This window comes from Lampetra fluviatilis, chromosome 51 (assembly GCF_964198595.1).
Source record: "Lampetra fluviatilis chromosome 51, kcLamFluv1.1, whole genome shotgun sequence".
NCBI classification, from domain to species: Eukaryota; Metazoa; Chordata; class Hyperoartia; order Petromyzontiformes; family Petromyzontidae; genus Lampetra; species Lampetra fluviatilis.
In genome coordinates, this window is record NC_136325.1 from 8832224 (window position 1) to 8854214 (window position 21991).

Below are 21991 nucleotides of genomic sequence, written 5' to 3' on the forward strand. Positions count from 1 at the left end.
TGACACTCGTTGCTCGGTGTGGCTGGAAATCTCACCGGGTTCACCAGGTTCGTAGCGCGGTGCACTACTAACCCACTGCACCGCCGCTCCCCTTCAGCTATTTTCATCGTCATGTGTTCACACGCGGAACAGTAAACAAAATAACAAATCGTGAGGAACTACCACCATTGCGGAAACAGTGACAGCAATAAATCCAGTTGGTGGAGAGGACATAGTGCGTGTCTACTTCACTGGACAAGAACGGACGAGCTCAATTGACTTGGCACCTTCCCCTGGGACCCCTGCCCCATATACACGTTCCCGTGAGCACTCGTTGTTTTTGTCGCACAACAAATACAAACTACGAGTCATTTTTCAGGTTGAGCTATTTTAACAGCGCATTGAGCATCCATTTCTGCACGAGGGCTCCAACCCCACGACACATGCCGGTCATGGGGCTTGTTTGAGCGTACTTCACCACGCTGGTCGGCCCAAGTTGTTGAAGGCTCCAGGGTAGGCATGTGTAACTCGCCACTGATGGTAGCCGTCGTCGGGAATTGAATTCGGGGTCACTTGGATCATAACGCAGTACTGATGATTGTGTCACCGTTGTTTGATATTATACTACACCATTGTTGTTCCGTTGTAATGGCAATAATTGTAACAATTAGATGTCTGCAGCCTGTTTGCTGGTGATGGTGGCCGATAACTGGGTGAGCTCACGACAACATGCTCAATCCAGGCACTTCGTATATCCACGCTCACACATTGGGTATGTGTAGCCGAGACACATGTTTTTGAGACCCGCCAAGTGTGACATTTTTATTCGTGGAATTGGCACTGAAAGACGGAAAGGGAAATATACGGATCAGAGGACATGGGCGAGTTCGCGACTCACTCAGAAAAGTGTTGGCTGATGGCCCGGGACTCACGCCGGAGTGGCAGCCAAATGTGTCGACACTCCAGTGAAGATGTCCAATGCAGAGATGGTAACACATTAAATGGGATCATGTGCAGGAGCGAGATTGTTAAATCGCAAGATCGTGAGAGATGGCGGCGGCTTGAGGAAGCCTTCACCCAGCAGCAGATTGGCCATGCCCGAGAGTGAAAATGGTATCGGTTTTAGTATTGGCCACCGTGCCATTCGTAAAACCTTGTGGTCAAGACAGCTTACGTGTCCAGAGCCACAACACACACACACACACTTGGCACGTGACCATCACGGGGGCGAATATTTGCACCTCATCTCTGACAATTGCGTCACGGGCGGCAGTCACCCAGGTGACTGCACGTTCGGTACATTGAAGCGACAGATAAACACATCACGGAGAGGGATCGTTGCTAATGTCAGCACATTAAGGCTGGAGAAGCCTGCTATGTTAAGAATGTAATGTGTGCACATTACACGTTAAGTGAAGAATGCAAATATTAACTTTACGAATACGTTTCGTTTGTCATTACAACCTTGTCAACACGATATACTCATACTCTTTGGTTCTTTCGGTAAAGTCACGTAGGTAGAAAATAATTCTACATAATTTACATAAAATAATTGATACCTAAAGTCACGTAGTTATAAAATAATTTATATTAAATACTTTATACCCACGTGACTTTACCGAAAGAACCAAAGAGTATGGATTCTTGCAGTCACGAAAGCTTCAAATCAAAACGATATACTCATTTGAAAATAACACCTTACAAATGGTCATTTAATCACACAAGCACCGATAGAGAACTCACAATTTTAACAAAAAGTAGTCGAGTTTGTAATTATTATTCTTGAAAATACAGATAACCTCGCGGCAACAAATGCACTTCAGTCTTTGCACAGCTGCACATTGTTTTTCACGACACGTTTCAAGCTTTACTCATCTAAATTAGTGCTCATCCCAACACCGCGCGCACCGCGACACGGGAGAGAATTGAACCTCGTGGCAGGACCCCAGGGTCCCATCAGACCTCCCTCCCTCCCAAGGCTCTGGCATAGACTGCGTTGCGACGTCATTGTACGTCTGTTGAAGGCGAACGACACGGCAATCTCTTCCTCTCGACGAGCTCTACACGACGCGCTAATCAAAGCTTAACAGTTTTGTCTCTTCTGCGAAAACGATCCGCGCAAGGCGGGTCGCGGCGTTTCTGTGCGCGGTGGGACGGAGTCGCCAAAAATAAAATGTATTAATTACGATTTTGACTTCCATTTATTCGGGACCCCGGGGTCCCGCCATAAGGTTCAAATGACCGACGGACTCCAATGAGGACTGCAGCTCAAACCGAACGCAAGTTGACAAAGTCCACTCTGAATGGATGCCAAGATTCGTGTTTAAGGGCAACCGTGGCAGCAAGTTTAGAATGAAAGCCTCAACTTTTCCTCTCTGTCCTGCCTCCTGCCTGTCTCGCAATCACTCGTGACTGTAGAGAGAGAAGCAAGGCTGAATGTGCCTGGTGGGAAGCGACCCGAGTTTGATTCTCGCTCACGGCCACCAACACCACTGACGACTATCTGAAGTGGTCCTGGGCCCTCCCCTGGGTCGACTCGGCCTCAAATGAGTACCTGGTGCGATGTGTAAACATCGCCACTCGGGAGACAAAGACGGCGCGGTGTGGTGAAGGCCACCCACCACCTCGTGTGTCGTGTCGGCCTTCATAGGTGCTCGCGAACAGCACTTTCCCCAATAGTATTGTCGGAGATTAAAACGGGAGGTGGGGGAGGGAGGGATCTTGCCTGTGTTCGAACACTTCGAATCAAAGGGTTGGTGGTGCAAGTGAATCACTCAACCCTGCCAGGCAGCGAGATAAGAGAGGCTTTGGCAGCACCGCACGGGTCAGGGTAACCTACCGCCTGTGGTCTCGAGACAGCTGCCAAACTATATTTATCCGCCACTCGCAATCATCTTACCCGCACCCATGGGGGCACTGGGAGGGACTATAGTTGACTTCACGGCACCACTGGCAGCAGTGACAGCAGAGGCCGAGGTACGCGCGTGTTAAAGTGCCGTTGCCCGACAGAGGTAGTGTTCAAAGTCCTGTTCCGCCTACGGGAAGGTACTTCAGCCCCAGCTTAACAGAAAACGGATTCTTGAATCAATCTCAAACCTTCGCCGGTTATCCGCTTAGAATGCGTGGGGTCTCCAGCCTTTCCCTGGTGTCCTTCCGCTTGCGAAATTAATCGTCAAAGCTGCCTTGGCCAAACAGCCCAATGTAGCCTTACCCTCCTAACAGGTCTTAATACTCATTGAGGCTTTCGTGAAGAAATTAGTGATTATTTTTACGTTGATGACTGTAAACTACTGCAAGTAAACATCTACACGTTTTGTCACAGGCACATTTATCTGCAAGGTGTATTCATGCACGAGGGTGTTCCCCCCCCCCCTACACCTTCCCATGCTGCGCAAACCCTGTGACGGTACCCTCTGGTTCCGCCGCGTTCAAAATTATAATTCCCGAGCAAAGCCCACCGAGCCAGACGACTTCTTTTCTTTTGTAAGGGCAACTCGGCCGGCCAGAAGACAGCGAAAGAAAAATCCCAGAATTCTCTTCTCAGTTCCTTGTTGTATTTGGATTTTGTCCGATCCTCGTAATGCCAATTCCTTTGGAAATGCTAAATGCGTCGTTTCTGCTGTCGCCCCCTCGGTGTGGAACTCTCCAATCCCTTTGCACATCCGCAACATCAAATGCACTCTGACTTTTAAGAGACATGTGAAGGCCTCTGTCTGTCTGGGTCTGGCTTCAGAGCAGCCCTGAGCCTGGCTCCGAGCCTCGAGTTGTTGACTTGTCTGCTAAAATCTGGAGCGTTATAAATGTCATTATTTTTCTTAAACATCACCGTACTAGTTAGAACTACGTGACTTTACAGAAAGAACCAAAGAGTATGGATTCCTGCAGTCACGAAAGCTTCAAATTAAAACATCACCGTGCTAATTTATTCGTATAACCATTTGTAAAAGTAGAGACTTAGTTTTTGACCATTTTGTCAATCCACTGCTGGATGAGGGCCTCCCGATGCAGTTTGGGTAATTTGATCCTCCGTCACCAACTGGCCGAGGTGGTGAAGGCACGAAGCATGGACGTGGGAACATATAACATCGTACAGTGCAATGATCCACACTCAACCCTGATTACTTTACGAGATGGGGTACACTTCAAGGTGATTTGTTCTTAAATATATACTATCTCGCCATTCAGCATTTTCATGAAATAATGTACGGTAGGTGCCAAAGTGTGCAGCAGCAGCAGCATGATCAGTTTGTAACTTGAATGTAATACTTCACAGAAAAAATAAACCTTTGGGGACCAATGTTACCATCGCCTGCTCAGACCTCGAGCAGTTCGGCAATAACCTCCCCGTAGCAACCTTTTTCGTTGCTGTCCGACTCGCAGACCCGACGCGTCGCAGACTCTGCACGCTCAGCGGGGAGGCGGACTGGGCAGCAGCGGCGGTGCATGGCAGTGGAACATCGTAGCGAGAGCCACCGTCATCATCATCGATGCAGCGTGTTACATCATTCCCACTGTGCAAGGCGTTGCCCGCTGCTAGCGCTGACTGTTTTTAAGGCCCGTGTGTAATATTGTCAGCAAATTGAGGCACTGTAACTCATATATTTTTTTTCAATTTCTATTCGAAAATTCACCCGCGGCTCAAATTTAAAACGGAGCCAGAATAAAAGGGGCCATTACATTTGCAGTCGTGGATAATTCTCAGCGTGTGTTCTCCTGGACACGCGTCAAAACGAACGAACCCCCCTCCGCAGGGAGGAGGAGGAGGTTTATATTCTCAGCTGAACAAAACATCAAATCAAGGCCACAAAACGCTGGCGATTGCACCGACTGTGGGCCGACATCCGGAGGCAGCAGCACTTAATTTGGGACGATACATTTACACAATACTGTACAATGACACAATACAGTTGCACAATACAATTGATATGGCGTCCAAATGTGACCGCGTCTCAAGACGCTGTGCAGAAACAATGGGTGCATTTTTTTTGTATTTATAGAGAGAGAGAGAGGCAGTGAGCCAAAGGCAGAAGAGACGAGGAAAGTCTTGAAGCTGGCCTTTAGCAGAAGGGAATCGACAGCCCGGACTGATGGGGGAAGGGGGTTCCAGGCTGTATGGGGAACACAAAGAATGTGCTACTGGGCCCTTTGATAGAAAACCTTGGCTGTTGGAGCAAATTAGTGCGAGCAGGGGAGTAGAGTGAGATGAGATGTTGGAGAGTGAGTGGAGGGGAGTAGAGTGAGATGAGAGGGGAGAAATAGGAGAGTGCGTGGAGGGGAGTGGAGTGAGATTAGATACGGGAGAGTGAGTGGAGGGAAGTAGAGTGAGATGAGAGGGGAGAGGTAGGGGAGCGGGTGGAGGGGAGTAGAGTGAGATTAGATGTGGGAGAGTTTGTGGAGGGAAGTAGAGTGCGATGAGAGGGGAGAGGTATGATAACTACACACGCTCAAGCACATGTACACATGAAGGCGCAATAAATCACAGGAAATCAAGCAAAGTGCTTCGTTTCTCCCAATGGAGACAGGTTGGACTCGCACGCTGTGTGTAACTGTCACCGCAGTCCCACCACTGTTTGCCATCGCCTATTTCACCATTTGTATAAACTGAACTCTGCTCTTGAAGACTAAGAGGTCCGAAACCTTGAAACGTTTTTTGCGACCCAGAGAAACCATAGCTACTTGGAGTTGTTTTTTCTTCCTCCCACTCTAGCAGCATCAACGGATTGGTTCGTGCGTGGTTCCAAGCCACAGAAACACAGATGCCTTGTTCAACAGTATACACGCGCACCGATCCGGCACCCTTGCGACATGGGGAATCGTCGCGACTGCAGGGGTCGCGTCTCGAAGGGATCGATTTGCCTCGTCTCGTTTTTTTTTACCGAAGCCTCGTCATCGTTGCTCGTGCTCACCGTGTCGTGTGCACGGTTCGCGTATACGCCGCTGGCGTGAGCGTCACTCGAGCGTATAATCCGCACACGTACTCATCGTGCACGTCGTACATAATTAAACCTTGCACGTACGGTTCCATGTGCGTAACGTGAGCGTAGGCGATAGATGTGTCATCGATGAAGCGGACGCGTCGTCGTTTATTCACCTGCTGAAGGGAAACCATTGACTGAAGACGACAAACTGTTGACACCAAAGTTAACATTTTGGCACAGAACCTTAAAACAAGGGGCCCTCATTTCCCAAAGTGACTGTTTTGGCACTAAACTAAAACCGTTTACGGTATTTTCCAGCACAAAGATTTTCATTCCGATCATGATCACTGTTCATCCTCTTCACTTTGTAAAAAGAAAAAATATATATAAACCTTTGCAGCAGGCCAATCGGTGACGAAGAGCATCCCCCCCCGAGCCCCGGTCGACGACAATGGAGCCCGCCCTTCCACGCATTCAAGGAAAAGTCTGAACAACGGCCAACCGTCAGAAAACATATCCCAAATACGCTTTGGCCTGGACCTGCCGCGTGACACGGAGACCCTCGTCGCCGCAAGCAGTGACGCCGCTCGCGCGCACGGCGGAACGCGGGACCTCCCTCCGTCACGATTTGCTGTACCAGCCGCGTGTGAGCTTCAGCGCCCGTTCCCAGCTCCTCATGTCCGACAGCAGCTGCGGTTTGGGCGTCCTCGGCTCGAACAGCTTCTCCGTCCAGCGAAGGGCCTTCAGCTCCGAGCGGTCGTTCCAAAAGCCTGCGCGGGCCCGACAGTCGGGTTTGGGGCGGTGTCAGGAGGTGGGCCTTTAGCGCAGGGTCATGTTATAACCGGCTGTGGATTCCTCAAGTGGCCAAGGTGGCTGGGAGGTCAGCACTAAGTTTGCATTGCTGGGTTCCTCCTGGGTTAGAATCTGGGACTTGAATCACACCAAATCCGTGATTAAAACGGGGCTCTCAGGTACAGCGAGTCGATGGTTTCATTCGGGTCACCAATGAATGCACAAAAAGACCGTTGCATAAAATGTATCACTGTACTTAATTTGGTTGAATTCCAGCTCTTGAGAATAAAAAAGAAAATATCACCTTCACCGTCATGGGTCTAACAATACCCTCGGCGGTAGAGTGGGTGGAGAAGTGCTACCTCCTACTGTGTTGACTAGAGGTCACCTGAAGGGATCTCAAGAGGTAGCTCTGTGGTGTCCACTTCTGAGGACCGTTCCCTAACGGCCCTCAGATCCTCTCACTTTTCTGCGAGAGATGCGAATGGACCGAGCGTGTGTGCGGACGCGCGCGCCAGCGCACGAACTCGTGAGCAAGTCGGCAACTGGGCGAGCGTCCCAATAACGTGGACGAGCAAGTGAGAGGGCGAGCGGGCGAGCGGGTGAGCGAGCGAGCGAGGGAGGTGCTCACCCACGGCTAAGCCGGCGAGGAAGGCAGCTCCCAGGCTGGACATGTCCGTGTGTTGGGGGCGGTCGACGGAGCAGCCCAGCAAGTCCGCCGTCAGCTGCAGCACGAAGTCGTTATTGCACACGCCGCCATCTGCCCTGAGCCAGCCACACCATGTGGAGACAACGCCACCACCAACACCACCGCTACGACCGCCATCAAACACATGATTACGACCATCATCGTCACCACCACAATCATTATTAACATCACCACCACCAGCGTGATCATCATCATCATCATTACCACTGCTGCCACCACCACCACCACTAAAACAACGATCATCATCATTGGAACCTCATTTGCCAGTAAAAAATATGATAATTGGTTTTTTACCCTTCTATCTGGCAACAAAACTGACACCTTTTTACAAGGAGCCTTTTGGCGTCATCTAGACCAACCCATGTGAGACTAGGTTCTAAGGAAAGCTGTCTCGGGTGTGGACCAATCAACTTCAAGGACAGTGCATACAGAGTTATGTTTTTTGTTTGCATTATAACTGCAGGTATTGTGGTCTATGCAAACATGACTCCTTGTAAAAAGGTGTCAGTTTTGTTGCCAGATAGAAGGGTAAAAAAACAATTATCAACGATCATCATTATAATCACCACTGCTACAATCATCACGACCACCATGTTGGTTAACTCAAGCTCATTGTGAAGCAGCGGTTCGTGCATTGCCCCTTGAACCAAGCAACCCCACAGCTTACATCAGTAGCAAGCGGGGTTTGGGAAGAGGGGAGGGGCGTGCAGGTACCTGATCTGTTTCATGGGCAGCCTGGTCTCCTGCAGCATCGTGTTATGCAGCTGCTTGTTTCTGCGGGGACACAGAGCGACGGGCTCTAGGCGGCGTACAAAGTCTGTGCGAGCATCTGAAGCGCAATTACTGAGCGCACGCCCAGAGCCACAACAACCTACGGCAGCACACTGCTGTCGAGCAGCTGCTGCTGCGGTTGCTGCTGCTGCGCGCAGCCCGTGTGTCTCACCGGAACACCAGGGCCTCCACGACGGCACGCACGATGTGCGCTCGGCTCGTGGACGGCTTGAGCCCCACCAAGGCGGTGCACGCGTTGGGGTCGTTGAGCGGGGCCTGTGAGGACAAAGACGAAGTTTCTCCCACATGGCCCACGGAGAACATGGGCGGTGGCGAGTGCAGTTACGAGGGCTGGTGCGGCGTTTTTACGCAGCGCACCAGGTGCTCATTTCAAGCCGAGTCGATCTGGGGGAGGCCCAGAACCGGTTCACATCATTGCCGCTGGTGTTGGCCGCGAGCGCGAATTGAACTCGGATCAACGGGTTCGTACCGCAGTGCGCTAACCGCACACACGCAACCACACACGCTTGTGTGCGCGTGCACAGCCAAAAGCATGCACACGCACACTAACACACATGCACACACATCGAATGCAGCTAAAGGCAGGGATGTGAAACACACACACACAAACACGTTCGTGCAAGTGATGTGAGCGAGCACCTATTAAGGGTGGCACGGCACAGCAGAGCGCCGAGAAGCAGGGGTGGTGCGTGATCGGCTAACTTTGTCTTTCCATGCTGACATGAGGTCACCGTTTAAAGGCCGAGGCGGCCTAAGCTGTGGCCGAGGATCAAACCTCGGAGGTCAGGCGATTGAGATGAAGCATCAGGAAAGGAAGCGACAGCAGCGTATGCCTCTCACAACCCCCGGCACTCTGCACAGCGCAGGCCATCCCTAATCGCCGCCATCACGGCCACCCACGGCCACTAGTCCGGCCCGCACAGCCAACGACGCGGCGTTGTCTTGTACTAACCGCGGCACCGCCACTCCTCACACACACACACACATGGCGCACGCATGCGACGCACGCTCCGTAGTTTTCGATCTGTGCTACAGGCAGCGCCGTGCTGTTACCGGTGCGTTTGGCAGCTTTGATCTGTGGCTAAACTACAGGCAGCGCCGTGATGATGGCGATGCGTTTGGCAGATTGGAACCGAGCTGTGACGACGAGTCACCCACCTTTCTCCTCTTCTGAACACGGCGGATGCGGGGAAGATAAAGCGGGCAACAATGAATGACCGTTAAGCGTCGCTGTGACAAAACAAATAATGCCCCCCCCTTCTCATATTTGTCTCTGTGGACTCGCTGTTTATGGGCAGGGATCCTTTCTGGTAGAAATTGGTCCCTAAAAGTATTCGTTTTAAACGTTTTCGTGTGTGGGGAGACAAATATGGGAGGGAGGCGTTATTTATTTTCTTACATTAAAGACAGGGGGAATAGAAGCCAGGTGAGAAGCCATGTCACCACAGCAATGATCGCGAGGCCGCTATGGAAGCGTCGATTCGTCGATTAACATCGATTCTTGTGGGTTGGGTTACAGATCAGAGCGCTGAGCCAGAACCGCTGGGAGCCTGGGTTTGAATCCTGGGTTCGTTTCAGGGTTCCAGTCGCCCATTGATTACAATGTAAGCGTTGCTTTAGCAGAAAAGCAATCAGTGGCGCGCGTGACTGTCTCCTTCATCCGTCCAGATCCTGCCTGTTCACCCACTTGAATCTGCAACATCTCAAACGAAGGGGGCTTCACGTCCGCTGGTCCGATGGGAAGTTGCCTCGCGGCTGCGCACTCGGGGAAGAAGCTGCCATCAGAATTGCTCAGATTGTGGTCTGCCCAGAGCGGTGGTGGGGTGGGTTGGGGGCAGGCACCAGTGACACTTTACCCCGGGCCTCGCACAAACGAGGGTCCCACGCCCTCCGACAGCGTGCCTGTAATTTTGTCGTGAATCAACAAGAGGGACCCACGGGGCGATCCGGTCCCGGGGCGGTCCCCCGATTTTTACAACAGGAAATATTTGCGGCAACCATTACCACCGGCGACAATTGCCGGACAACGGTTATTCTGCGCGGTGGCGGTCGCAAAAACCGGCGAGGGTGATCCGAGCGCCCGCCCCCACCGCCCCCGCTCACCTGGAGGCCGCTGAACGCCGGCACGAAGTAAACGCCGCCCGAGTCCGGGACGCTCTGAGCCAGCACGGCGATCTCGCTCACGTCCTGGAAGAGGCCTGGCCCGCGGCACGCGAGGAGCGCAGCTGAAGATTTACGCCACTCACAAACCCCATTCCCCTACTTAACGATGTCACCCAACTAAGGCCCCCCCCCCACTCCTCCCCCTTCCCCACCCACCACTACCTTGTGTTTGGTGGGGGGTGCAGGCCTCAGCGGCCACGTGTGCAGCGTTTACAGCGTTGGGGCAGTGCGCATTAGGTCACGGCGTGGCCAGCGCGACGCCCCGGCCGCCTTTGTCTCCCCCCCTGCTGACTGCCCGTGTGCCGCGCCAGGGGCCCATGTCGTGCCGTGGCAGCGAAGGTGAACGTTTGTGAAAGCCGCGGCACCGCAAAAGGAATCGTCTGCAATGCGGCCGTCCAGCCGAGCGTTTGTCAAGGTGTTTAAGCGCGCGTGTGCGTGCTTCCCTGGGGAGCGGCGGCGCAGTGGTTAGCGCTGCGATACGAATCGGGTCACCCCAGTTCAATTCCTGCTGACGGGCAACATCAGCTTCAAATGAGTACCTGGTGCGGTGTGTAAACATCGCCACTGGGGAGACAAAGGCGGTCGGGCGTGGTGCTGGCCACCCACCCCCTCGTGTGCCGTTCCGGTCTTCACAGGTGCTCGCTAACAGCACTTGCCCCAACAGTCTGTTAAGGCTACACGGGGGGGGAAATCTTTGTCCTTGTTTGTGTGCGTGTCTCTGTCTCACCAAGCTCCTGCGCCCATTTCAAGGAGGTCCCCGTGTCGGCCGCGTTCCCCTCGGCCAGGAACACGAGCTCCTCGCGGATCTTCCAGCCCACGACGGGGTACAGCCCTGGGGGGGGGGAGGGGACGGCGAGGAGGAGGAGGCACAATGACGACGACGCAGCATCAGCAGCATCAACAGCGTCACAGCTGGGCATTCGGCCTGTACCGTATCAACCCCTACCCAGTGCCGGATTATCCTAGTCGCAAAAGTAGCTACAAATGCTACGGGCCCCGCACTTTCAAGGGCCCCGCGCTAAATGCTTCCAAGATATCAATTCCGGTTCAGTGATTCTGCACTTGCAATTAGTATAGTATTATACCACCTTCAACTTTTATGAACGACCGGGTTTTTAAGGTTAGCGATTTGTCATATTATCTCGCTGTATAGCAAATAAAAAAATACAATGACTTTACAATGCAAGTAAAAAAATTGTCTTTTAAAATTTATGTGTTTTTTTTAAATTTTGGGCCCCTTTATAACATTTGCTACAGGCCCCTCACTAGCTTAATCCGGCACTGCACCTACCACCTCTCCCTCTACTCCCCTCCACCGCACTCTCCTACCGCTCCTGTCATTCCTGTGCCTTGGTTTCTGGCCAACCCCAATCTACTGGAACGGATCGTTTTCCCTTTCGTGTTTGCGAGGCGTGCTGATATGTGATCGCACTTTGGCCCCTGCATAAGTTGTTCGTGCATTACCACTCATGCCTCATACCGTTCATGCCTTATACCCTTCGGCTACAGCTCCTCTACAATAGAGGCTTTTTAGATCGCGTCAATATATAAATGTGTCGTTAAAACCCGCCACCACCACCCGACACAGCCAACTAATAAGGGTTGTCGCGTAAACAGAACGTGCCAATTCGATAAATTCTCTAAATAGTATTGCCCAGTAGTACAGCACACCGGTGTGCTGCACTACTGGCCAAGACTAATTATAGAATCTATCGAAATTGAAAGAAATAAAAATAATTATAACCGTTCGGATAGCTACCGCTTTAGTGCTGCGTGGAAGCGAATCATCAAATAAAACATTGTTTAAATGCATGCCTATAAAGGGCAGCATACTTCATTAGAGATTAGCGTTGGTACGGCTATTTTAATACACAATAGACCGGAAGGACAAGCTGAAAGGGCCCGCATAATGCACATGCATCATGTACGTTGACTCAGTAATCCCCCCCCACCCACTTTGCGCAAGAGCGCAGAAGCGTGGTCACCACATCTACGCCTTTATATAAGGAACTAAACAGGTGGACTTCTGCACAAATCTGGCTGTCGCCTGATGAAGCTGGTTGTAATTACTGGCGAAACGTCGTACTCAGATTGTAAATGTTGTGGCTTGGCTCTCCAACACACCGGTTAGTGCTGTACTAGTGACGAATTCATCTTCTTGGTTCTTTCGGTAAAGTCACGTAGAAGGGAAGTAATAAAATAATAAAAATAAAACATAATAAAATAATTCTCACGACGTTTCGGCTACAACGCAAGCAGCCGTCTTCAGGTGAAGAATGAGACACTACCAAGCTAGGAGCTTATATATAAGCTGGGTTGGAGGTGGAAGAGCGCCTTAACAAAAAGAATGTGCATATGAAGAGGAATTTAGCATATTCATGGGAAATGCGTAGGAGGTGGGCGGGGGGGTTTCAAAGTCATATTATGCCCATGCATTATGCAGGATCAGCAGCACCAAGGGAGGGTTGCAGGGAATAGCATTAACAAAGGAAAGGAATGCTAATGATATGTAGCTGCAGTTACTAAACAACCACGTAGAAAACTAAAGTATAAACTACATAAAAAACTAAAGTATAAACTGCATAGCACCATCAGTATACTTACTATACTCTACAATAAGCTGAGTTACTAACAGCAAGTAATACATTACAATTCTACGTCGTAAAAATTATATAATATGCTTCCATCTAAACTTTATTCTCTTACATCACACGAGCATATACCGTACTATATACTGCCATAGATAAACCCAACATTAAATTATATACTGTATTGCTATAAACCACCCTATACCTTATACATTTTAATATAACACTATGTATTATTCTACCCACCCTAATGTGTATCGAAATGGTTTATTACGTCCTTCCAATGATTGCTAAGCCAGAATCCATCTTCTCGGTTAAAATTGTCTCTGTGTTTGTATATGTGGATCGCCTCATGAACGAATCTCTCATGATAGCCAGATGGCTTGCAGAGAACCTCTGTCTTGGAGAAGTCAATGTCATGTGAGCCCACTGAGTTGTAACAGTGATCTGCCACGGCTGAGGTGTTTGTCCTACCGTGTTTCAGGTCAGCTTTATGTTCACGGATGCGGTCCGAGACATGTCGTTTGGTTTCCCCAATGTAACTGCTACCACAGAGGCAACTTAGTTTGTAGACGCCAGGGTACTGTATGTCTGGAACCACATCTTTTACAGACGGTACCAGATCACGGATTTTATGTACTGTGTTGAATCGGACCTGGATCTTGTGTTTAATCAGGATTTTGGAGATCTTTTTTGTGACCCCAGCAATGTAGGGTAAGGTGATGGTCTTGAAAGGCTCCTCAACAGGATCCTTCTTGATGGTTGGAGTGATGGCTTTGCGGATTGTGTAGTCGGAGTAACCATTAGCCTTAAGAGCTTGGCGTACGTGTTTGAGTTCACTGGAAATGTGTTCATGGTCGGAGATGCATGTATCTTTGGCAAGCCGTATAATCTTGGTGGCCTGGCTGCAGAAGGTTTCAACGAGAACTGTTTGGTCTGATCAAATAATGCGGATGAATCAGAAATGATTTTGTTGGTTTTAGTGACGAGGCTGTTGGTGGGGTCTCTTTTTATTTTTGTATATCTGCCATCGTTGAGTAGTTCTTGAATTTTGTTGTTGTATTCTATTTTGTCCATGATGACAGTGGCATTGCCTTTGTCCCTCATCAAGACTCTATATCATAGAGCCCAATGCAAGAGGTGGGGTGGGGGGGAAGGAAGTGGGGTGGGTGGGGGGGAAAGGAGGTGGGGTGGGGTGGGTGGGGGGGAAGGAGGTGGGGTGGGGGGGAAGGAGGTGGGGTGGGTGGGGGGGAAAGGAGGTGGGGTGGGGTGGGTGGGGGGGAAGGAGGTGGGGTGGGGGGGAAGGAGGTGGGGTGGGGGGGAAGGAGGTGGGGTGGGTGGGGGGGAAAGGAGGTGGGGTGGGGTGGGTGGGGGGGAAAGGAGGTGGGGTGGGGTGGGTGGGGTGGAAAGGAGGTGGGGTGGGTGGGGGGGAAAGGAGGTGGGGTGGGTGGGGGGGAAAGGAGGTGGGGTGGGGTGGGTGGGGGGGAAAGGAGGTGGGGTGGGGTGGGTGGGGGGGAAAGGAGGTGGGGTGGGGTGGGTGGGGGGGAAAGGAGGTGGGGTGGGGTGGGTGGGGGGGAAAGGAGGTGGGGTGGGTGGGGGGGAAAGGAGGTGGGGTGGGGTGGGTGGGGGGGAAAGGAGGTGGGGTGGGGTGGGTGGGGGGGAAAGGAGGTGGGGTGGGGTGGGTGGGGGGGAAAGGAGGTGGAGTGGGGCAGGGGCTGGGCGTCCAGGCCTACTCACCGGCCACGGAGGCGTGGGGCCTCTCCCCGGTGTTGATGTTCACGAACGTGCCGGTGCCCATCGTCAGCTTCACGTCGCCCGGCTCGAAGCAGCACTCACCAAACATGGCCGCCTGCTGGTCCGCGACCTATCCGTGTGGACGCCACCATCCCACACGCGTGCACACAACAAAGATCCCCCGTATAGCCTTAAAAGACTGTAGGGGCAAGTGCTGTTCACGAGCGCACGCACACGCACGCACGCGGCACGCTGAGCAACACAAAAACAAACCGGGATGTGTCGCGGTTGCAGAGCGCAGGCCCAAAGGCCCAAAACGCCAAATGGCCAGCAACAAACGGCGCTAACTATTGAAGTTGGGAAAGATCCAAGAGTTCAAAATGTTTCTTGAATGTTAGCACGGTTTTTCATGAGAGTGTGAATAAAGCTATGATGATGGGAAGAGGACATTCCAGAGGGCAGCAGTGCGAGGGAAGAGGCTGAAAGAGACGTGTTGTGACCTGCAGGGTGGTGAGTGGGTGGCCGAGTAAGTGGGTGAGTGAGTTGGTGGCTGAGTGAGTGAGTGGGTGAGTCAGTGGGTGGCTGAGTGAGTGGGTGAGTGGGTTGGTGGCTGAGTGAGTGGGTGAGTGGGTTGGTGGCTGAGTAAGTGGGTGAGTGAGTTGGTGGCTGAGTGGGATGGTGGCTGAGTGAGTGGGTGGCTGAGTGAGTGGGATGGTGGCTGAGTGAGTGGGTGAGTCAGTGGGTGGCTGAGTGAGTGGGTGAGTGGGTTGGTGCTGAGTGAGTGAGTGGGTGAGTGGGTTGGTGGCTGAGTGAGTGGGTGAGTGGGTTGGTGGCTGAGTGAGTGGGTGAGTGGGTTGGTGGCTGAGTGAGTGGGTGAGTGGGTTGGTGGCTGAGTAAGTGGGTGAGTGAGTGGGTGAGTTAGTGGCTGAGTGGGTGGGTGAGTGGGTTGGTGGCTGAATAAGTGGCCCGAGTGGGTGGCTGAGTAAATGGGTGGCTGAGTGAGTTGGTGGCTGAGTAAATGGGTGGCTGAGTGAGTTGGTGGCTGAGTGGGTGGGTGAGTGAGTGGGTGGCTGAGTAAATGGGTGGCTGAGTGAGTGGGTCACGATGACATCAGCTCATGCGTAGGTTCTGCATGGATTGTTGCATCGCAAAATCGTGAGATGGCGATGGCTTGGGGAGCAATGGATTGATCATGGCTGATCGATACTCTCTATCCCCACTTCCCATCCACTGCTACTCCTCTCGACAAACTCTCCTACCACTCCTCTCTTATCTCACTCGATGTACTCTCTGCTAGAGTATCCAAGGCTATCTTCCAAAGCCCCTAGTCCGTATGATGTCTATGGACGTCTTCCCGAGTCTGTGCGTCTCTGTGTAAGTCTACGAGCCACAACAGAGTGAACCAAAGTCAGCTGCGAAAACCCAAACAGATGCGTCGGTGAAATCCAACGTGCAACGACCCAAGCCGCTCAACGGATGTGCACACGGACTGTAGAGCGCACATTCATTCAGCCGCACGCGACACGAAGGCTCAACGCCGTGTCCGGCTTGCACGATCCGAGCCGTGCAGGGGCGACCGCTCGCGACTCACCAGCGCCGTGATGGCAATGGGCGCTCCGAACAGCGCCTCCTCCGTGTGTCCGTACAGCTTGCTGAAAAGCAAAAGACGAAGTCAATAAGATGCGCCGTGTGGGCCACACGAATTGTTTTGGGCAAGCGCCGTTGGCAGGTAGCACCCTACGAAGGCCAACACGGCACCCGAGGGGTGTTGTGGACAGAACCATGCCCAGCCACCTTTGTCTCCCCAGGGCTGATGTATTGCACACCACACCAGCGTTGTTTTTTTAAGTTGAGTTGACCTAGGGTACAGCACAGAACAGAGGTCGCAACCAGGTACCCGATACCCGTACCCTACCCGATACCCGTACCTGGCCGGGTACGGGTACCCATTTGCGACCCTGGTGCGGCCAGGTACGGGTAGTCTGTGAGTCACTGGTGAGTAACCATTTGTCACTCATTTCGGCTAGGGTACGGGTAGGGAACGGGTACCCGTACCCGGCCGGATACCCGTACCCGGCCGGGTACGGGTACCCATTTGCGACCCTGGTGCGGCCGGGTACGGGTAAGGAATCAAAACCCGTTTGCGATCTCTGGTACAGAACCAGTTCGGATATTCGCCAAGATGTTGACCGTGAGCGGGAATTGAACTCGGGCGGCAGGTTTGTAGCGCCGTGCCGCTAATCATTGCACCAACGCATACAAAGATCCCCCATAGAGCCTTCTAACAGACTGTTGCGGAAAGTGCTGTTAGCGAGCAGCGCCTATGAAGGCTGACGCAACACACGATGGGAGGCGTGCCAAGCACCACGACTTTTGTCTCCCCAAGGCTTGTGTTTACACACCGCACCGAACTCGGAACACCGGGTTCGTAGCGCAGCGCGCTCAACCACTGCGTCACCGCCACCACCCCCTCTCGAGACTGAACACACACACACAGACACGTGTACATACACGTGTCTGTGTGTGTCAGAGTTAAAGGGTGGGTGGGAGGGCTGCGTCCGGCTCTTGATAAATTTAGCAGAGGATGTACAGAATGTCTGGACATTCCGGTTTAACATTTTAATTTGGTCTAAATGCCAATGCCAATTGTAGAGGTTGTGCCCACGCGACCGTGGGCGTACGATTATGTACGCATGCTCACCTCGTGTCTTCCACTGGCGGGAAAATGTTTCCAGGCAGAGACACAAGGCCCATGAGGAAGGTGCTCCAGGCCATCTGAGCGTGACAAGGGGGCAGACAGAAGAAACCTCTTCGTTACACAAAGACAAACCCCCCCCGCGCGTAGCCTGCACAGGCTGTTGGAGGGCAAGTGTTATTGGCTGGCAAAGAGCACGAGCCATAGCGAGGCCCAGCCGCATTTGTCTCCCCGGTAGCAATGTTATGCATCGTGCAAGGTACTCATTCGAGGATCAGTCGACCTTGGGGAGGTCCAGGACCGGTTCAGATAAACATCACTGGTGTTGGCTGTTGGGAGGGGGGGGGGAATCTAACTCTGGTTGCTCGCTTTCGTCAGTTCAGTTCAATTTATTTTTGCAGTACCTTGTGAGCCAAGAAGCTTTTAACTCGCGTTCGTAGAGTAGAGCACTAGCCGCTGCACTACCGCTAACCCACTCCGAGGCACAGCAGTCTCACACACACACACGTGCACAGACCGTGACTTGCTGGCTGGTCTCAATACCTGGTAAGGGTCAAAGATTCCCGTGGAGCTGGCATTGGAGTAATCGGTAGCGTAGACTTGTCCTGGGAAATGAAACCACCCATTGCAAACAGGGCACAGCAGAAACAGCAACCACTGAATGGTGGTGACGTCGCACAAGCAAACATACCCATAGCTAACAATTCATTTAACCATTCGTTTAAAGCCCTTCATCAAACCACTGCTGAATAAAGGCCACGTCGGCCATGGGGGGTCGTTTGACCAGACTTTACCACGCTGGCTAGTGGTGGTGATGGGTGTGGGAAGATTCCGTTGAGACGTCACTCACCACTTGATGATTCAGAGGCACGGGAAAACCACAGACAGATCAGGACACAACAATTTCCCAATCTCTGTGGTCCTATTCTGGGATGTTCAGTCAACTCCATTAGTGAGTGTGCATGAATACTGGGCATGTGGCGGTGAGACTGGGCCATGCTGGAGGATGAGAAATGCTCAGTGTGTGTGTACGCGTGTGTACGCTGAACTTCTTTCGCGCCGTACATAGCCAACCGTGCTAATCGGACGTGCGTGTATGCTTGCAGGCGGCCGGGCGTCGTGCTGAGCACCCACCCCCCTCGTGTGCTGTGCCGGCCCTCATCGGTGCTACTCGCTAATGGCACGTGGCCCTCCAGTGCGTGTGGTTGTAACGAAGTGGTTAACCGTGCGTTGCCGGACTCTACCTCCCGTCAGTCGGTACAGCAGCCACGTGTCGATGGTGCCGAGGCAGCAGTTGCCTTCCTGCGACGCTTCCTGCACCTGCACAAACAAGACAAAGATCCCCAGTATAGCCTTAACAGAGTGTTGGGGCAAGTGCTGTCATCGAGTAGCACCGATGAAGAAGTTCAGCTTACACACGCGCACACACACACACAGAGCACCTCTCATCCTCCAGCAAGGGCCAGTCTCACCGCCACATGCCCAGTATTCATGCACACTCACTAATCGAGTTGACCGAACATCCCAATATAGGACCACAGAGATTGGGAAATTGTTGTATCCTGATCTGTCTGTGGTTTTCCCGTGCCTCTGAATCAATCTCCCGCACTCTTGAGAGTGAACAAAAACACTGCTCTTTACCAATTCTAAAACGTTATTACTCCGAGGTTTCGAACGAAGGTCGGAGTTCGGCTCTTGATTCAGCTCGGGCCTGAGCCGCTCCGAAGCTTTCAAAGATGCATGAGAGCAGCTCGGCCATGGCTTGGGAGCGCGGCTGGGAATCATGTTCGGAGCCGGCTCAAGCTCAGCATGGCTTTGAGCCGGCCCACTTGAGCCAGAGCCAAGAGCCGAGCCGTGGCTTAGAGCATGAGGCCCAAGTCCCTTTGTGTCGACGTTGACGCGATAGGGCGCAGCGTCCGAAGGCCCCCGGTGACCACCGATATCGCCCCCCCTCCTCCGGCCACCCCCCGCCCCCCGGCCTCCTTGCGAGCGGCCCCCGCTCACCGCCGGGATGTTCTGCAGCACCCACATGAGGCGCATGGTGACGTGCTGAGTGCTGAAGTTGATGACGCTCGCCGCCTTTAAGCGCTTGTGCCGCGACACCGAGTGGAGAAGCTTGAAGAGGCCGTGCATGCTCTACCGGGGGAGGGGGGGCCGGGGGGGCCGGGGGGGGGGGGCGACAGTCACAGGACACCGCAGGGTGGGAATTCAGCCGTTCAATTCCAAAGCCTAACGGCGCCCACGTACGCACGAGCGAGCAAAATGACGAGTCGCCGCTCTCACCGTGCACAATCGGCACTTCTCGGCCACCGCCGCCGCCGCTCACCTGCAGCGTGAACGAGCGGTTCCAGGACTCCACCAGCTCGGAGGCGCGCAGGTCCTGCCAGCTGATGAAGTTGTGGAACGGTTTCCCCGTCTGCCTAGCGGTGGGGGAGGGGTGGAGTCGAGGGTTTTACCGGCAACTGATTATTCGGCCAGGTGACTCGGCAGCGGGGGGGGGGGGGACAGCGACTTGCAATCGGCAAGTCCGCGAGTTGGGAAGTTGACTCTCGGGGGAATCAACTCGGCCCCACAATGTTTATTGTGAGGAGGTCAACAGTGGTTGTCCTTTGGATAGACATGCCCCGCCGTGGGAATGAGGAATTTCCACCAGTGGCTCAGGCAGGGCTGTACACTGGGAGGAGAGCACCAATGCCTCAATGCTCATCTGTTCGTGTCAGAGTCAAGGGTTAGGGTCACGGTGAGGGTTAGGGTTTAGGGTCACGGTAAGGGTTGGGGTTTTTAAGGTCATGGTGAGGGTTGGGGTTTTTAAGGTCCCGGTGAGGGTTAGGGTTTTAAGGTCATGGTGAGGGTTGGGGTTTTTAAGGTCCCGGTGAGGGTTAGGGTTTTAAGGTCATGGTGAGGGTTGGGGTTTTTAAGGTCCCGGTGAGGGTTAGGGTTTTAAGGTCATGGTGAGGGTTGGGGTTTTTAAGGTCCCGGTGAGGGTTAGGGTTTTAAGGTCATGGTGAGGGTTTAGGGTCACGGTGAGGGTTAATGTTTAGGGACAAGGTGAGGGTTAGGGTTTTTAGGGTCACGGTGAGTGTTAGGATTTTTAAGGTCCCGGTGAGGGTTGGGGTTTTTAAGGTCCCGGTGAGGGTTAGGGTTTTTAGGGTCAGTTTTATGGTCAGGGTGAGGGCTCGCGTCAGGGGTTGCTGCTACCTGTGCCAGGTGGTGAACGTCGCCCTCTGTGTGGAGATGCCGAGGCCCAACACCTGTGCTGCCTCCACGCCAGCATCTGTGTGGATGGCACGGGGGTCAGGGGTCGGGGGTCGGGGGTCAGGGAGGAGACAACAGCACCGGCGAGAAGCGGGCTCTAGGTGCACTGCTCCATGTACCAGGCGGGTCGTAAGAGAGGGCGATGGGCTTGGGGTAGCTTTCATCCGGCAGCGGACGGATCGTGGCTTACGACGGCGATGATATACACGCGTGAAGCGGCGGCGCAGCGGTTAGCGCGCACTACGCCACGGACCCGGCTACCCGAGTTCGATTCTCGGCCGTGGCTAACCATCGGCGGCGAGCGACAGCCGAATCGGTCCTAAACCACCACTGCCCCCCCCCCCCAAACCCCAGCGCGGTGAAGTACGGTCAAGCAACCGCCACGGCGCGCGGGAGGCCTTCGTCCAGCAGCGGCGGGGCTCGCAGAGTGGCGCCGTCAGCCGTCGCCTCGCGACTTCCAACGAACCTCCCAGCAGGCACCGCGGCCCGGGTGGCCCCGTACCTGCCATGGCGCGCCGCGTGACGTCCACGAACTGGCAGAAGAGCGCGTCGGGGTCCAGCTCCACGGCGCCCGTCGATGGGTACAGCAGCTTGATCTGCCCAACACGGAGCAGCACGTTACCATCCCCCCCCCCCTCTTTCTCCTCCTCCTCCGGCGCTCCGCTACCAACGCTGGAAGCGTCACTTGCGTTCCTTCTGCCTGCCTGGCTTCTGCCCGTTGTGCATCTGCCCGTCGTGTATCTGTATGTTCGTCCGTCCGTTTATCTGTCTGACCATCCGTCTGTCTGTTCGTCCATCTGAATGTCCGTCCGTCCGTCTGTCAAACGTGTGTATCTGTCTGTTTTTTTGTCCGTCCGTTTCTCCGTCCCTCTTTCCATTTGTCCGTCTGAATGTGTCTGTCTATCAGTCTGTTCGTCCATCTGTCTGTCTGCTCTCTGTAATAGGGTGGGGGCGGGGGGGGAGTTGCGATGATCCTCACAAAGCTGATCCAATAGCGTGAACGAAACGACAAAAGTTACGTTGTCAAAAGTTGCGTTGCTGTTTGGGACTCGACCCACGAGAAAACTGGGAAACCGAACGGGTCAGTGCCAGAAAAACGTGGAGACAACAACCAGGAGGATTCACCTCCACGTTTGCTCGCCGTGGCCTGGCTCTGGTGACCGCAGCAGGTCACGTCGATGACTGCTGTTCTTAATTTTCCAAAGGTGCGGGGGGGTGACCACATCTGCTGTGCTCTCTTCTGTGATGTGGAGCATGCTCATGCATATTCAAGTAGAAAGACAAAGATCCGCTGTATAGCCTTAACCGACTGTTGGGGGCAAGTGCTGTTAGCGAGCAGCACCTATGAAGGCCGGAACGGCACAAG

General features: G+C 53.3%; 1 protein-coding gene across 7 annotated transcripts in view; it reads right to left on the reverse strand.

Annotated features, from left to right (window-relative positions):
* Positions 1-1630: 1630 nt before the first annotated feature.
* The window catches only part of GK5 (glycerol kinase 5), a 34274-nt gene continuing 13913 nt past the window's right edge, over positions 1631-21991 (reverse strand). For 2 of the 7 annotated variants that reach the window (XM_078878673.1, XM_078878677.1), the window contains exons 4-19: positions 21128-21221; positions 20569-20644; positions 19697-19790; positions 19375-19506; positions 18615-18690; positions 17914-17975; positions 17377-17450; positions 16267-16327; positions 14679-14805; positions 11081-11185; positions 10294-10388; positions 9349-9360; positions 8342-8445; positions 8113-8172; positions 7321-7502; positions 1631-6667 (exon numbers count right to left, since the gene is read on the reverse strand). In XM_078878673.1, coding sequence (XP_078734799.1) covers positions 6519-6667; positions 7321-7502; positions 8113-8172; positions 8342-8445; positions 9349-9360; positions 10294-10388; positions 11081-11185; positions 14679-14805; positions 16267-16327; positions 17377-17450; positions 17914-17975; positions 18615-18690; positions 19375-19506; positions 19697-19790; positions 20569-20644; positions 21128-21221 — 1503 coding nt within the window. In that variant the 3' untranslated portion in view covers positions 1631-6518. Of the gene's footprint in view, positions 6668-7320; positions 7503-8112; positions 8173-8341; positions 8446-9348; positions 9361-10293; positions 10389-11080; positions 11186-14678; positions 14806-16266; positions 16328-17376; positions 17451-17913; positions 17976-18614; positions 18691-19374; positions 19507-19696; positions 19791-20568; positions 20645-21127; positions 21222-21991 lie in introns of those variants that run through there. The other 5 variants (XM_078878675.1, XM_078878676.1, XM_078878674.1 and 2 more) reach the window with 5 other exon arrangements.